The 17,021-nt window shown below is 41.7% G+C and overlaps 1 protein-coding gene across 2 annotated transcripts in view; it reads left to right on the top strand.

Moving 5' to 3' along the window:
* The first annotated feature begins 7,130 nt into the window (after window positions 1-7,130).
* Window positions 7,131-17,021, top strand: part of PDE3A (phosphodiesterase 3A) — a 375,888-nt gene continuing 365,997 nt past the window's right edge. For both annotated transcript variants that reach the window (XR_007353519.2, XM_048827278.2), the window contains exon 1: window positions 7,131-9,224. Coding sequence is in view for 1 of the 2 variants with exons in the window: in XM_048827278.2 (XP_048683235.1) it covers window positions 8,226-9,224 (999 nt within the window). In the remaining variant the exon portion in view is untranslated. The remainder of the gene's footprint in view (window positions 9,225-17,021) is intronic.

Raw genomic sequence — 17,021 nt, 5'->3', positions numbered from 1 at the left:
TAATTTATTAAATATAAGCATTTTGAAATGGTGAGTGTATACTTTCTTGAAATTCCTCTAGAAAATATATTTTGGATTTTTGGAGATTGGAAAACTAACTCACTTGGAGATTTTAGCAAAAACTGATGCACAGTCTATTTTAAGGTTTATTAACATGTAGCTTTTTAAAATTAATATACGAATTATAATGTTTTCTATCTACTTCACAATGAAAGTCAATGGATATTTTCATTACTGAATTAATTTGATGGACGTATTTGTCATCAAATGGCTGCATCACAAGCCAGGATTTAATTTTTTTTTTAAATTATGTACCTAGCCCTCATGTTTGTGAAGAAAACCTTGAAAATGTGAACCAAATGAAACTTATGCAGTGGGGATATCCTGAGTCTGCAGACAGCCTGAAATAATGTTATTTACTGGTAATGAATGAAATGGTGCAATAATAATGTCAATATTGGTAATTATTTCACTGCTGAAAATGTTAGAAACACTGAATTAATGTGACAGCTGCATTTGATGCGGTGCTCATTGTGAAATATCAATAAAGTCAATGAGACTACTCCCGTGCTTAAGTGCTTTGCTGGATCATGACCTTAATGTCCAATGGCTTATATGACAAATGTTTCATCTAAACTTTGACAATTAAATTATATTTCATGTGTTATTCATAGTGAAATGTCACGAAAGTCAATGGGACACTTGTGCTTAAAGTTACACATGTGCTTAACCAAACCCCTGAATGACATAGGTACGCTGACCTAAGTCCCCATGTAGATAGTATTAGGTGAATGGAAAAATTCTCCTGTTGACCTAGCTATTGCCTCTCATGGAGATGGATTACTGATACCATTGGGAGAATCCCCTCCCGCTGGTGTAGCTAGCATCTACCCTGAAGTGCTACAGCCATAAACAGGGGCATTGTAAGAGTTATTCATATATGTTTGTAAAACACTTTGAGGTTCTCACATGGACAGTGCTATAGAAATCCTGAGCAGTATCATCCTTAATACTCTATAAATAGACTGCTGTCAGAAGGTAAGCAAATGTTATCTTAATTAACAAATTCCTGCAGATCCAGTTGTTATAAAATCACAGTCACATTGTGTTTCCCAGCTCACAACAAATATTTGACCAAAGTCATAAGAAGGTGAAAAAATTTTAATTAAAAAGAAAGCAAAGTACAAAAATGCACAAGTAATCATCTCAGACATAGTTCCTAAGTGTCATGGGTGTTCTTGCTATAATTGGAGTAAAGAGTGGTAAAACAGAAGCATTCTCTGTTGTCCCTCTGTCCCATTCTAATCTCCAAAACCATTTGGCTTGGAATTTTTTCAGCCTGCCTGATGTCTCTGCTGTAGAGTCTTCTCCCATCTCAGACTGATCGTAGCAATCAGCAACAAGCAATTTCTCCACAATCTGAATCCTTACTTTTACTGTATTACTATGATGATGGAAACTTCTGTCACCTATTATGTTAAAAGAGACAGGAGGAATTCCTTTGGGACATGTGGACATTTTATTTACTCACCTGGTTCCCCAGAGGTGGGAAATATAAACCACCACCAGTAGAGGAATGAGCCTGGGCTATGTAGCTGTGGGTTTTAACTTGGTGGCATGTTTAAGCTTTGAGCTGTGGAATCTTGACAACTATTCTGTTGAGAATTAGCTAAAGGACTCCACTACTTTGGTGGTTGGTCAAAAACTCCATTGTGTTGGTGGGTCTAGTTCTCACTGGGGTGTTGTGGCCAAGAATGCACACAATACTACTCTTACTACAAAGTTCACTATTTAATTACGTAAATCTTAGGCTGTCTACACCTAAACCACTTGCGGCATAACTCAGCGCTGCAGCTGTGCTGCTGTAGTGCTTCAGTGCAGACATTTACTTCAGCAAAGAGAGGGGTTTTCCCATTGCTGTAGCTAATCCACCTCCCTGAGAAGTGGTAGCTAAATTGATGGAAAAATTTGACAGAAGATTTTTTCCATCAACCTAGCACTGTCTACACTGGCAGTTAGGTCGGCTTAAATACATTACTCAAGAGGTATGGATTTTTGACACCCCCCACCCCAAGCGATGTAGCTGGGCTAACTTTTTAGTGTAGACCTGGCCTTAGTCATTGTCTTTACTGGGGGAAAATGTGTATTATCCAGTGGACAATTTTTCTCCTTATTTAACTAGTAAGGGGAAAGGAACTCTGATGTGGAGAATCATTGCAGACATGTCGCTAGTAGTGGAAGATAGCATCATTCCACAGCTTCTTTATATGTAAGCTTTTGATCTGTCAGCTCTAGAACGAATATTTTTTTCAGCTGAAAATCCTTTACACTTAGCTTTGCTTGACCACTATCTGTGCTTTGTTTCATATCCTCCTCTTATGTTACCCATGAGACTTCCTGTACCAGTTTTTTCATAAACTGAGAACTCTGAATTTCCTACATGGAAGATTACTCTCTAGTTCTTATTTGAAATGGGTTGATATGTTACTTTAACCATCACCTTCTCCCATGTGTTAACTTGTCAAATCAATGGCTGATGTTGCTCCTGCACATTTGTAACTTGAAATACCAGTTCTCCATTTGTTTGACCAATTAATATCAGTTTATTTGCTAACTGGATCATTTATTGTCTTTTTCAGGTTCCTAAAGTGTTTTACCTTTGTTTATATCTAGATATTATACTGCTAATAAAACCTTTTCAAGATTGCTTTATTTATCTTGGCAGATTCCTCTAGCAATGGTTCCCTAGTTAATAATATCCAAGGGAGCAGCTTTTCCTGAGACTGTTGCAGAGCATCTTCTCCCATCTCAGGGGTTTTTAAACTGTAACCAAGGACCACAGTCCTCCCTTACGTTTTCTGTTTAATACATTATAGTAGCATTTCCTTGTTCATCCTATTTTAAAAGGAACAAATAATAGTTTTGATCTATCATTTGAATCACAAGAGGAAAAAGGAGAGTTCTTCAGAATTCAACTACTCACTCGAGATTTTTTTTTTTTTTTGCTATGATAACCTCAGCTACAGTCGATGATTTCCTCTTCCTTTGGTCACTATTGATGCGTGTTGATGCTGAGGAGCTAATTCTGGAAGGTGCTGAGCTTCTTCAATTCTCACTTACTTTAATGGGATCTGAGGATGCTCAGCACCACGCAGGATTGGGTTCTAGCTTCCTGGAATTTCTCCATCCATTATCAGAAATTCTGGTCTTTCAGCAGCTTCTTCCAGCACATGTCATAACAGTCACAACTCTATCTACCAATGGAACCAGGAGAACATTAATTCCTGGCTAAAGACTGCTCTGGTTGGCCTCTTGTGTAAGCCAGTGAGATGAAGTGCACTAATAGAAATGCCGACATGATAAGTAGTCCAAAGGAATCGTATGCATCTTATTCCTCTAAGATTTTAATCTGATTTACATACAGCCTGATTCTTGATGTGCTGAGTATCCCTGCATCTCATTGATTTCACTGGGAGCTGCAGGTGCTCAGAGTCTCTGGAAATCACACTAATATTGACTTTCACTCAAAAGCCCTTTACAAACCGAACAGAAAAACACACCTTAAATGTATCCTTCTGTGGAGAAATGAGTAGTAAACATCCAGTTTACTATGGAACAATGGAGAGGAAATACTTTTGACCAAAGACAGCCTACTATTAAAACAAGTGTCACAATGTGCAGACAAGCCCACAATTCTCAATGTCTCATCTAAAAGACACCCCGCACCAAGAGTAAAATGCATGCAATTCAATTTATCTATGGTATCTTGGATGGCTGATGGTTTGAGCTTACCACTCTGATTCTGAGCTGTGGTTCTAGGAAGTCTAGGTATTTTCACACCCAAAGCTTAGAGTATTATTAATAGCTCTCTCTGTCATCAAGAAGGCCCTGAAGTGGAAATTAACCTACCAAGACAAAGTAATCAGAGGCTACATTAGGTTTCTGCACACTCTTCACAACAGAAGCTGACAGGGTTAGTTTTGCAGTGGTCTTGTTTTGCTTCACATAATACTGCAAAAAAGTCATCTTTGATTATATAGTTTCCTTCTTCAGTGATGCCCATTTAACTGTTAGGGCTTCATGCAGGTTCAGGGTCCCACCGTTGCAGAGCTCAGTGTGGTCAAGGATTTAGTGTGTTTAAAACTGCCCTAAAACAAAATGAACCAGGAACCATGCTACTGGAAACAAAACCATTGCAATAGGACGTGTTATTAAAAAGCACCAGGAGTATTATCCATAGAGGTATTTAGGTGCCTAAGTCACTTTGTTAGACACCACTGCAATCTATAAAACTCCTGCTCAGCTGCTGTCTAACTCTATAGGCATCTAAATCCATTCTGCACCTAAATTTTTTCCTCTGGGCACACGCTCACTGCAGCTTCATTCTAGGTGTATGGGTGCCTATCCTGCCTGAACATGTGTACTACAGCCTTGTAATAGACATCTGGATGCCTATTTCTGGCTTAAAACCCAGAGCAATTCACAAAATGGGAAAGATAGGTGTTTGGCTGTCTAAATTGCATGCTGGATGTGTGGGGGGGGGGCAATCTGGGGATTATGCTCAGAGGCCACCTACTGGATTGGACTCCTCAAGGAGGTTCACACAAAACAGTGGGGAGTGGGTGGGAAAGGGACCTCCCTTATAATCTTTAGGCAAAGGGATAGACTGTTCATCCAGGATGTGGGAGACACACACACACACACACAGTTCAAGTCCTGCCTCCACCAGAGAAGGAGAAGGGAATTGAAGTGGGATCTCAGGAGTGTAATCTAACCACTAAGCTACGTAATACTCTGAGATGATCTCCTCAAGCTCTGTTGAAGTTGTTCCACTTTAATTAAACAACAGAATATTTAAATATTATTTGGGCCACTCCAAGAATTAGAATGATTCTGTAGCCTAGGGGTTAGGGCACTGACTTTAGAGATAGCAGAGCCTGATTCAAATCCCTTTCTTCCCCCTCAAGAGAATGGGGTCTCCCACAGCCTGGGTGAGCATACTAGGCCAAAGGGAGGGCTCCCTCATGCCACCTGGGACTGTTTTGCTTTGGCCCTCATATGCAACTTAGGCAGCTGAGCACCCATCTTCCCCCAGTTCGTAGGTAGCCTGGATTGAGGTACATAACTTTCAGAGAGGGGCAGGGTTTATCAGCTCCCTGCCTAGCCTACTGGCGTTGGTGGATTGCAATCTTAGGTGTCTATCTCTCCCCGTTCATTGTATAGGTGTTCTTAAGGTACTTAACTCAGCTTGGTGGATCACAGTGTTATTCCTGTGATTTTCTAGGCACCTAAATGTTAGGCACCACAATGCTCAGCGTTGCAACACCTAAGGCCCTTCGTGGATTCCAATGCAATTCCCTTAAATATTAAACCTATGTTTGTCCAACTAGAGAGTACCATTACTTTTCAAATAACCTGAATTATCTGTGTATCAGGGGAAAGTAGTATTAAGGATATATGCTTTTGCCAATGTATGCAACAGATGTTTAAATAGGGTATACAACAAAAATTAGCTGTAGGGAAGTTTGAAAATAAATTTACTACAGGTTTTTTTTAATAATTCTATTTACTGTCAACCTTTCTGATATTAAGTTAGAGTAACAATCTATAAAGTAACAAAGCTGAGGTAAAGTGGGGTTTAAAATGAATGATGGTCAGTGTGGAGGATAAGATGGAACGTGTAATGGGTCTGAGCTGTGTGTGCTGTTGTCTAACATTGAAATACCAGTTATATGTGATTGAATTATGTGCAGACTATATGCATTTTGACTCACTGAAATTTTTTTAACTAACAAATCATTAAGAGGCCTATCGCTTTTAAATGAGTAGAGATGAAAGGCATATAGGCCCCTATGGGTGGACCTTCATGCCTGGTGTGGAGCCCAGTGGTATTTTCAGCAGGGCTCTACATAGATGTAAGACTCCCTGCTCCCCCGACAGCCCTTGTCAACAATACATTGCAAACCCTGTCAGCTATTCAGAGTTTGGACTCCTAACCATAAAATAAACAAACAAAAGCAACAAAACCCCCATGAGATTCCTTATAACCAACCTAACCCTCAAAACCAAACTTTACTGAAAATATTCAGGTTTCTTTCTGACCAAACTTCAAACACAAAAATGACAAATCCAGATTACATATTATATAGCCTGGAAAACTATTATTTAAAACCAACCTCAATTCATATGTCATGTTTCTGGTCATAGAAAACACATTACACTGGAGCTACCATTTCAACCCATTAAACTCAGGCATTATGGTGATAGACATGGTATTAAAAACCCAGATATATCCTCAAATAAATACACCACTGTGAATCTGTTTTACATCTTAAATCATTATTTGCTGGGGGAGGAGTAGGGAAATTCTTTTATCTGTTCATTTCCTGGCTCTAAATGTTTCCCTGCTGAATGTTTCTCTGCGGTTTGTTTTATTGTGTGCAGTGTACTAAATATATTATTACTATATGCAATGTACCTGGTCCTGTGGCTTTGAGAGCTAGGGCCCTGATCTTGCAAAGATTTAAACCTGTGTGTAACTTTACTCATCAGGCCAATTAAGTATGCTCCCAATTAAGTCTTTGTAGGATCTGGGCCTGACTGTTGCAGCCCCCTCAGAATTGCAGCAAATGCTGTCCCAGAGGGGCACATTCTATTGGCATGGTTCCCCTAGTTTAATTGAAGGTGCAGTCAGTTTGGAAAGAGGATTTAGGCTATTGGACCCACAGTGAAGGAAACTGCATTGCGGTAAGACAAAGATGGGACCAGCCTCTCAAAGCCTGACTGGATCTCATGTTCTGGGTCGGCTCAGATAAAAGGGGATGCGAGTGGCACAACCCGGCTCTTGGGGCTGAACTTCCCCAAGGCAGTTAGCTCTGGTGGGCCAGGCTGGGCTTGTCTCTACAAACTGAAGTAAAAATTAATCTCGCTAAACGATTGTGACTTTTTTACTGCCGTGTAATTGCCTCCTCTCTGTCACTCAGATTTATGCCTTTATTGCTAACAGCCGGTGGCAGCCAATTCTCTACTGGTTGGCACGTCCAGCGCCTCAGCTTCTGCAAAGCCGCCAGGCGGGTTGGTGCGACGCGCTCCCGCCCCGGCGCGGCAGCGAGGAGGCAGCAGCCCGCGCGGCTCGTCTGACCCCGCGTTCCCGGGGCTGAGGAGCAAGGGGCTCGCTCCGCGCGGCGGCGGCTGCTGCGTCCGCGCTCTGCTCGCTGCGTGGCCCTGGGCTGGGGTGCTGCCCGCAGCAGCGCCTCCTCCGGGAGGAGGGGGAGCAGAGGGAGCGGAGCAGCGTTTGCCGGGCAGTTGTACAAGCTGAACTGCAAACCCGGCAGCAGCCTCCTGCTTGTTTATTCTCTCTCCCCCCACCCCCTTCTTCTCCTCCTCGCTTCTTTAATGGGGGGGACTCGCCTCACTTGAAGTTGGGGGGCAAAAATCGGAGAGCGCCCCAAGAGCCTTTAAACAGGGGCAAAGCTGTTCCGAGCAGCTTCCCTCCTGCGGAGCTGCGTCTCTTCCCGGCAGAACTTCACAACTTCTTCATCTCCCCACCGCTTGCCTTTTATTTTTGTGTCTCTCTTCCCCCCGCCCCTTCCCCTCCCAAGATCTGCAATGAACAGGACTCTTCCTCCCCCCAGCCATGGGGAATGGCGAGCCACGGCTTCTGGCAGAGCCGGGGAGGATCGCCCGAGGAGAAGGGAAGAGTGTATGTGAGCGCGCGAGAGAGCAGCAGGAAGAAGAAGCAAGCGGGCAGAAAGTCCCTGCTGCCGCTGCCCGCACGCAGCTCCATCCCGCTCCCCCCCCCCCCCGCACCTCCTTCCAGAGCAGCAGGAGTGCGGGGGAGCAATGATGGCCTAGGAATGAACCAGCGCTGCTGACTTTGTCCAGCGGCTTCTTTCTGTTCTTCCACCCCTTCCGACAACCCCGTGGATTTTTTTTTTTTAAACCTGCAGCGATCTCGGAGGGAGAGCCTATAAAGAGGGCGACAGGCTCTTTGAACAGGGGACAGGAGAGGGAGGCTGATCTCCCTGCAAAATGCGAGGCTTTAACTTTGCCGACTCTTCCTAGCCTTGCCCCTCTTGCGCTTCTCCGTTTGCACCCAGTGATAGATACTAAATTTTCGCAACCTCTGGAGGAACTTGCGAGGAATTTTTCTCGCTCTCTCCCTGCTGGGGAAGGGAGGGGGTTGCCTCGTTGTGTATGTGGGGGGAAGAGGGGAGGCTGAAACTATGGCTCTGACCAGCGACTCTGCCCGTGTCCGGGGCAAATCCAGCCGGAGCATTGGCGAGGAGAAAAGCCCAGCAGCAGGAGTAGGATCCGATTGCAATGGGTATTGTTGTTCTGATGGGAAACAGCAGCAGCCGGGCACTCAGCCGGGGCAAAAGGAAGACTCAACCTGCCAGCTCTGCTGGGGAGACCTGGTGCTGCAGAAAATCTGGAGCTCCCGGAAACTTTCCTCGGCTCTCTGCGCCGGATCCCTGTCCTTCTTGCTGGCTCTGGTGGTCAGGTTGGTCCGGGGGGAGATCGGCTGCAATCTGGAGGAGAAGGAGGTAGTGGCGGCGGCGGAGGAAGCAGCAGCCGCAACAGCTGGAGGAGGAGAAGCGAGTGGTTTGCCGTTGCCCCCAGCAGGGCTCCCCAGCAGCAGCTTCCAGCTGACTCCTTGGCTGCATCCCATCGCTTTGCTCTTCAGCCTCATGTGTGTCTTCTTCTGGATGGGCTTGTACTTACTGCGCTCCGGGGTCCGCCTGCACACAGCCGCCTTGCTCCTGGCCGCCTGCTGCGGGGGGGAAGCGATTGTCCAGATTGGGTTTGCGGTAGGGGAGGATCACTTGCTTTCCTTCACCGCCACGGGGGTGGTGCTGAGCTGCCTGGCCACTGTGACATGGCTGGTGCTGAAGCTGAGGCAGGGCGTCCTCATGATCGCCTTGACTAGCGCGGTCAGGACCACGTCCCTCGTCTCCTTAGAGAGGATCAAGGTAGCCTGGAGACCCTACCTGGCTTACTTGTTCGGGCTACTGGGTATCCTGCTGGCCAGGTTCGCGGATCAGCTCTTGCCCCATTGCGGGGCGGCGCAGCCTAGAGAGGTCTCTGGTGCCCAGCTGGCCAAGGAAGAGGTCCCGGTGTTTAAGAGGAGGAGGAGGTCCAGCTCCATGATCTCTCCCGAGATGTCCAGCTGCAGCAACAAGTCTCATCGGAGGACCTCCCTGCCCTGCATACCTAGGGAGCAGGTAAGGAGCGCGACAGATCTTCACAATCCCAGGGGGAATCCAGGAGTCCGGGGACTGAGGAGGAAGGAAAACCAAGCAGTCAGGGTACAGCAAACTTGCGGGGGATTTTTATTTATTGGTTGGTTGAGCAGACACTAGAAAAGGAGTCGTAAGACATCGAGTGAAGCATTGCGAGTTGCTACAAACTTTTTGCTCGGTCCTCTGGATGTATATCAGGGCGGCTGAATGTTTCCCACAAATTAGGGAAGTGGGAACTGTACGTGAAATTCGAAGAGTTCCGTAGCCCCTACCCAAATTCCAATTTTCTTCCTCCTTATTTTTATGCTTGAAATATCACTTTAATTTGCCTTAGTAACACTTTAGTTTTCAGCACTCTGGTCGGCTTTATTTATTTCTGCTCAGTAGAAGGGAGATAGAATTAGAGGAGTCTTTAGAGCAAGGGAAGGCTTGTTTCAAAGTTTCACTATATTAATGTAAAATCTTGAGGTTTTTACGCTGAAGTTTTATTTTTTATTTTTAACTTGGCCAACAGTATAGCTAGCTGTTGCTGGGCTGGCTCTAAATACTGCGGTGGGGTGTGTGTGTGTCTTGTTGTTTGTTTAAAGTATAGGTTAGCCCAAACTGGAGAGGCATCTAGCATCAATTATAAACAGTGATTTCTGAACTTTTTTTGGTTTGTTGAAAGGGGGCATTAATCGTATTAAACTTTCACTGGTCCGTAAAAGGAGTTCATCTTTTTGAAATTAGCATATTTTTAGTTTTGTTTGGTATAGCGAAAAGCCTCTTGCCTAATGTATTGAGTGTGTTTTTTAAGAAGGGGCCTGCAGTAGTTAAGTTGTCATCTTAGCTTTTCACTTCTTGGCTACTACGCTGAGCGATCAAGAAGTTTTATATCCCAGTTCTTCTGTCCTTTGACACTAGATATGTAGTTTTTATTTAGTTTAACTTTATTTTGTAAAAACTGGTATTTGAATAAGAATGGATGTGTGTTTTTGTCTAGAAAAGTTTTTCTCCATAAGCTTCGAAAAGGGAAAAAAATACATCTAAGGATGTGAACAGAATTAATATGAACATCTTTATAGCATAAACAATAAGGGATTCCAGATAGACACCATTAAAACTTAATTTTGCACTTGAAATTGTTTTGAGTTTTTGAGACTTAACCTTACACAGCAGAAGACTATTTTTGGTGGACTGAGTGTAACTGAGCATATTTGGAATAAGCATGACACTTGCCCAGTGGTAAAAAGGGAAACCTAGGTGGAAATAAGTGGCAAATGATGTTATATTTCCTTTTCTGTTAGTATTAAAAATGACTTGGTGAACTGTGGCCAGCTAAAGCTTATTCCGTTATACCAAAGGCTTTCTGTCAGATCCCTTGCTGGATAAGCAGTTAGGTATTTTCTAAGTAATGGCATCTAACCATATGGTGTGGGTGGCTAGTTTGTTTCTAGAAATGGTTTGATTACATCTTTGTGGCAGTTCATAGCATTTGCTAGAAGAATCCCTGACAGCCTATATCCTTGAGGCATATTTTACAACAAATGTACTTATTTATTTGATCTAAACAAAAATGTTAAATAAATATTTACCACAGTCTCCAACAGTGTGGAAAAAATAGAAAACTGACTCAGTTTTGACTCTGTTTTATTATGAATTACGTGAGAGCAATTAGGGTGTAAGAACCATTTGTAAATACAATAACTTTATTTTTCTCTCTTAGATGTTTACTTCATTTGATAACTTTTCCAGAGGCTTCTTGCACTAATCATGTGTAACATCTAAAATATTTTTTCACTTGCTGTGGCACTTTAAATAAATGCAGCTTTCTAGCAGACAAGTTTAAATGTAATCACTTTGATATGGTCTATTAAGCCCTACTATAGTTATCTTCTTTTGCTTATGAATAGAACACAAATCATCTTTATTATATACAGTATTATTAAATCCACTATAGCAAACAGATTACTTTCTCTGTTTGTCTTAATGTTTTCACTTCGGAGCACAGGTTTAATTATGTCTTGAGAAGTTCCAGTTTTCACCCCAATAGATTGTACAGTGGAGACAACTGACAACTATATAGTTTACTATTTTCAGGGATTTAGCCACATTTCTACTTTAATATTACTCAATAGAAGGATCATGGATTGCTTATGCCATTGCTTATACAAAAATGGATGATTATCTCCAAGTTTGTTTTTAGAAGCAAATTGTCACGTTGAGTGTGTGTTTAATTTCTCTTCACACTCTCTTTTCCTACAGCAACCCTTTTAAAATAACAAAGACAGTAACAAGAAATACTGTGAGGCTCTCAGAAAGCGTCCCTTTTGGCTGACGGCAAAACAGAGTTTGTTTTTTATAAGGAAAATTGGCTCCTGGTAACTTTGAAGAAGCCGTAGGTAAATGTTTCTCCTTAGGACAGCTTTTAAATATAACATGTTTAAAATAAAATAACTGCTCAATAACCCCAAAACAAAGTTATAAAAAATACCCCAACTTTGAATAGAATGTTGCAAGTCAGAGAGTGTTTTTTGTATGCTGTTTTAGAGATGTGAAAGCTCACATCAGGAAATAGACTCACAATATTGCTTTAATGGGCTGAAAAACCTGCTTGAATTGTGTAGCAGATAATGTAAGAAGCAAAGATCTTGTGAACTTCTTACAGAGCTATTGCCCATTATCTCTTGTATGATATGTTTACATTGCTGAGTAATCTTATTAAGCTTTCATTTGGCCAGAGTAATACTGTTTCAATTCTAATTGTGTGTAGTAATGTGGGTTCTTTCTAAAGCTTATGGACAGTGCGGGGACGGGTGTGTGTGTGTGTGTGTGTGTGGGGGGGGGGGGATGGAGATTTGCTGCTTGTTATGGGTTTGTTTTTTTTAACCTCCCCCCCCCAAGAGCTACAGTGGTGGTCATGATGATGTGGTAAGTAATGATGTCTTAAACGGTCATAAACTGACTTTTTGCCACTGAAATATAAATCCAGGACATTTTAATCTATTTGGCCTTGCACTATCAAAGTCAAGTGTTTGGAATTGTTAGGTAAATTTCAGTTATACAGTATTGGTGTTAGCCTAGTTATCATTAAGTGCTTTTACTTTAAACCCCTGGTGTCAGTAGCTGAATACTTCCTCTGTGTCCCTAAATTATCTCTGGTGGAAACATCTTATCTTTTTCTCAGCCCCAAAATGAACTTTAAAAATAATAAACAATGAAAATCCATTTAGCCACTCTTTTTGGGAAATTGTTCACATTTTTATTTACTGTTGGGTTTTTTTTGTTTGAGCAAAACAGATAGCTTGGATTGTAGGGCTCCCACTTGGCATGTGTGTAGTTGTCAGTGAGAAGGGAGTGATTTGATGGTGGTCTGTTTCCGTGAGGTACCTGTGACAATCAACAGCATAGCATCAAGGCACCCCAAAGTAACAGAACTCCTTACTGGTCTGCGTGATTACCCCCCCCCCCCGCCCCCCTAAACATCAGAGTACCAAATACCTTCAGCTTTCATCAGAAGCAGTTGAGGATGCTTGGTTCCTTGAGGGGTCAGGCGTCCAGTTTCTTTCGGGGGAAGAAAACCTGGTGAGAGAGATTGTGAATGCATGAAAAACATAATGAATGAATTTATATTTTCCTCACTGATGTAAATGTGCATGGTGTTTTGGGTAGCTGCACATAGGTGACACTACTCTTGATGGCCAAATCTTCTTTACATCTTGTCAAGCCATCTTTACTCCTCTTGCTAAAGCTGGTGACAGAAGAGGCCCAGCAGATCTGGTAGCCTTTTTGTTGTGCTCTGGTGTTTCCAGTGTGAAAAACTACATGCTGGAGTGTAATACATTCCGGAGATAACTGTCTAGGAGCCTGTGCAGGCCAGGATGGTAGTCTGTTTTGATTTGAACGTGCAATTGCATGTAAGCATCCAGATGTAAGTATGGTGACCAGACAGCAAGTGTGAAAAATTGGGACAGGGGGTGGGGGGTAATAGGAGCCTTTATAAACAAATAAACAACAAAAACAAACAAACAAAAACATTAAAAAAAAACACTCCCAAATATCGGGACTATCCCTTTAAAATCGGGACATCTGGTCATCCAAGAGGCAAGATTTGGCCCTAAGATGTTAAAGACAATGTTACTATACTGCATATGCATAGGTGGGCCAAGTTGTATTCTATGCATAGATTTTTGTTGTTGTTGTATGCATTTAATATGAATTTGTTAAAGCAAGTTTTGCCAGTTGAAGTAGCTTAAAGCAGTTCAGTTTGTTGTATTTATTATATTACTTTCAGGGATGCACTTTAGCTATCAGTCGCTGAACTGAAGACCGTATCACAGGGCTTGAAATATCTTCTAGTTTGAAAAACAGGCTTACTAACCACTGGCTAATGCACATACAGATAGGGGACTCACAAGGCTAAACGCTGCCTGGTAAGAAACCTACGTCCAGTTGCTGGGAAATGAGCTAACACTGGAGTTCCTACCAGGGTGCTGACCCTGCTCCAAGGTTCCATCTTTTGGTCAGCTTCTGCCTAGTAGATGCCTGATGAGTTTGAAGTGTCTTTTCCACCACACTCTCTCCTATGGTTGCTGTAAAGGAGAAGAAGGATCTTTCATTTCTCTTTGCTCCTCTTCTGCTCAGTAGTCTCCTGATTGCTTTAGGGAGGAGAGAGGACTTTCATTTGGGTGCTGGAATGGTGGGAGATAGTGTCTTCACTGTTGCAACTCTCCGTTATTGAGAGGGGGAATTGAGGATTTGTCTCCACTATCATACCCTTCCCCATGACTATTTTTTTTTCCCCAAATCCTCTTTATCCCATGAGTGGTTTCAGTGTCTGCCTCTCCTAGCTTTCCCAGACAGCAGCAGAGTGAAATTGGGATGTATCTTGTGAATTTCACCAGTGCTCTTGGGGTTTTTGAATAGTTCTGTGGAAATGACCTTGAGGGCTTGTCTACACTACCTGCTGGATTGGTGGGCAGTGATGGATCCAGCAGGGGTCGATTTATCACGTCTAGTATAGATGCGATAAATCGACCGCTGGGTGCTCTCCTGTCGACTCCGGTACTCCACCAGAATGAGGAGCGCAAGTGGAGTCGACAGGAGAGCATCAGCTGTTGACTTACTGCAGTGAAGACACCGCAGTAAGTAGATCTAAGTACATCGACTTCAGCTACGCTATTTATGGAGCTGAAGTAGCATATCTTAGATCGACCCCCCGTGCGGTAGTGTAGACAAACCAATTTGTTTTGCCAATTTCACTCTGCTGCTTGGGAAAGCTATGAGCAGTGTCAGGCATTAGGGCTGGCTGCAGACTCAAAAAGACAGCACTGCCTCAGTTCACATTTGGAAAATTATCTTTTCAGCCGTAAGTTCTAGTGGTTGTTTTTTTTTCTCTCTCTACAGAAATTGGCTTGAGCTTTTCATGTGTTGGAGACAAGTGGATTTTTTTAAGTCCTCTAGTATACTGCCTTTAAAACAGGAATAATATTAATTTTAATCCGCAACTGTCAGCGTGGTATGGAAGCTGTAAAATTCATACCATCTCCCTAAGAATGGAAGAGATCTGAATTAAAGCTACTAGATAGGATATAGATTTTAAATTCTAAAAAAATCCATATATATTTAGGTAAATAAGTTAATACTTAGATGATGTCCTCTGGTGACTTGCTGAAATGTGGTTACTTAATATATGTCAGACTCCTGAAAAATCATACATAGAGTCCAGATGTAATTCTGTTAAGCATGACTTAATGTAAGTAAACTGCCTTTACTTAGATTTCATTTTTAACTCTCAGAAATTGAAAAGGTGTTGGGAAAACTGTCACAATTGACAAAAATGGACCATAAACCAATCTGTTAAATAAAGAATTTTTTTTTGTGTGCTGTTGATGGGTGAGTAAAATACAGTAGTGACTTTCTGCTTTTTCTGAACTGAGTATAAAGTGTGAAAATGCAAAGCTGTGGAACTGAAAGAAATCCTGTGTATGCTGGGTTGTCATGTTAATTAAACAAACAACCAAAACAGTGACCCTGTGTATAAAATATATGTTTTGAGAAGCCTGAAAAACAAACAGTGACACATGTTTTGGACATTAATTGTGACATCTGTGAGACTCTATCCTGTTCTGACATTACTGTGCTCATTCTCTGAATCTTTTTTGCAGGAAGCTGACACACAATCTGTATTTTGTAAAAATAAGGAATATATTGATCTTGTTTAAAAACCCTCAACACTTTGAAGCTGTAGGAGAGGCATAGCTGTAATGGCCGTTAACCACAGGGATTGAAATGGACATCCTAAGTGGTTTAAAAAATAAAAGACCCACTGAAATTAAAATATTCATCTGATTCCTAAAAACTTGTTACTTCTCGTATTTTCCCCAAATGTATGTTAGAGCCTTTTTTATTCAATTAGACATGCTAAGTAATGTTGGTTGTTGAGTGGGATTCAAATAGTAAATAAAGTAAAAACTTTTTTCCTCTTATCAGAGTGGATTTCAGAAAGTTACTGCTGAGAGCATTGTTCTTAACCTTACTGCAGCCTGCACCCCTTTAAGTCTCAAAATATCTTCTCACACCCCTTATCAAAAATCGTTGAAGTAAGTCAGTTCTTTAAACCTAGAAATATTTTTGTTTGTATATTACAATAATCGTTAAATGTATAATGTTAATAAATATGTAGGTTTGATGAAATAAAGTAGTCGTACTTATGTACCTGTGCTTAATTTGTGTTTTCGAGGATTTGCCTTCTAAAATAATCTGGCATGTCTCGCACCCCCAGAAAGGGCATCTTGCACCCCAGGTTAAGAACCACTGGCCTAGAGAATCAGAGAATAGATTATTAAACCATCACCTAAACTGGTAATATTTTACACAATATATCATTCAGAAATAAGTGTATATGAAGTATGCTGGTATAGTACTCATTTTTGTTCTGGACAGTTCTGCTATTGATACAGTATATTAGATAACCTGTTGCCTGTGGAGTTGCAATGCTATATGGACTTCTCTGCGTCAGAGTAGTGATTTATTTGAGTAATAGCAAAAAAAAAAAGTCTGTTTTTTCAATTTTTAACCTTTGCTTCTGGAGAACATTAGCTGTTTTATATGCTGAGTTTTACTTGAGGAGTAAGTTTGGAGTAGAGGAGTCTGGGGAAGAACTGTGATTTATTGTTCAAAAACTTGATGGTGAGCCTTACAGTTTAACAGTTCTCTCTTGCTTTCCTGCATGTGTATTTGTAACTCCCACTCGGTGTTATTCCAGAAATGGTCTCTGTCTAGCCCTCTGTCTTGCAAACACCTGTTCATGTGAGTAGTCCCATCTGAAATCAGTGACACTATTCATGTGAGGTAAAAAACGGATTGGGCCCTTAGAGGGCATCAGAGATCCTACTCCGATTTGCACTATGACTTGCAAACAAGTATATCAGATGATAAATTCAAAAATATAATGGGCAAAATCCATCCTTGCTACTTCATTGATGTCAGTGGAATTATATCAGGAATAAATGCCTCTCCATCTTTATTATCTATATATAGGAAAATATATATCTATATATCAGCCAGTTAATGTGTTTTATAATGGAGAAATTTTTTGCTCTCTGTGGTTTTTTGTAAAATTATTTTCAGTTGTCTGTGTCAGCTCAAATTTGGTTGATTATTTCACCTGATGATTAAATATAAGAGTGGATAAACATCTGGGTGAATGTGATTAGGATAGGGCCAAATCTAAAGGACTAGAAAACATGCCTTATGATGATTCACTCAAGGAGCTCAATCTGTTTAGCTGAACACCGG

The sequence above is a fragment of the Caretta caretta genome, chromosome 1 (genome assembly GCF_965140235.1).
Source record: "Caretta caretta isolate rCarCar2 chromosome 1, rCarCar1.hap1, whole genome shotgun sequence".
In the NCBI taxonomy this organism is placed as follows: Eukaryota; Metazoa; Chordata; order Testudines; family Cheloniidae; genus Caretta; species Caretta caretta.
The sequence above is the reverse complement of the archived record's forward strand: the minus strand, read 5'-3'. Positions and strand labels throughout refer to the sequence as shown.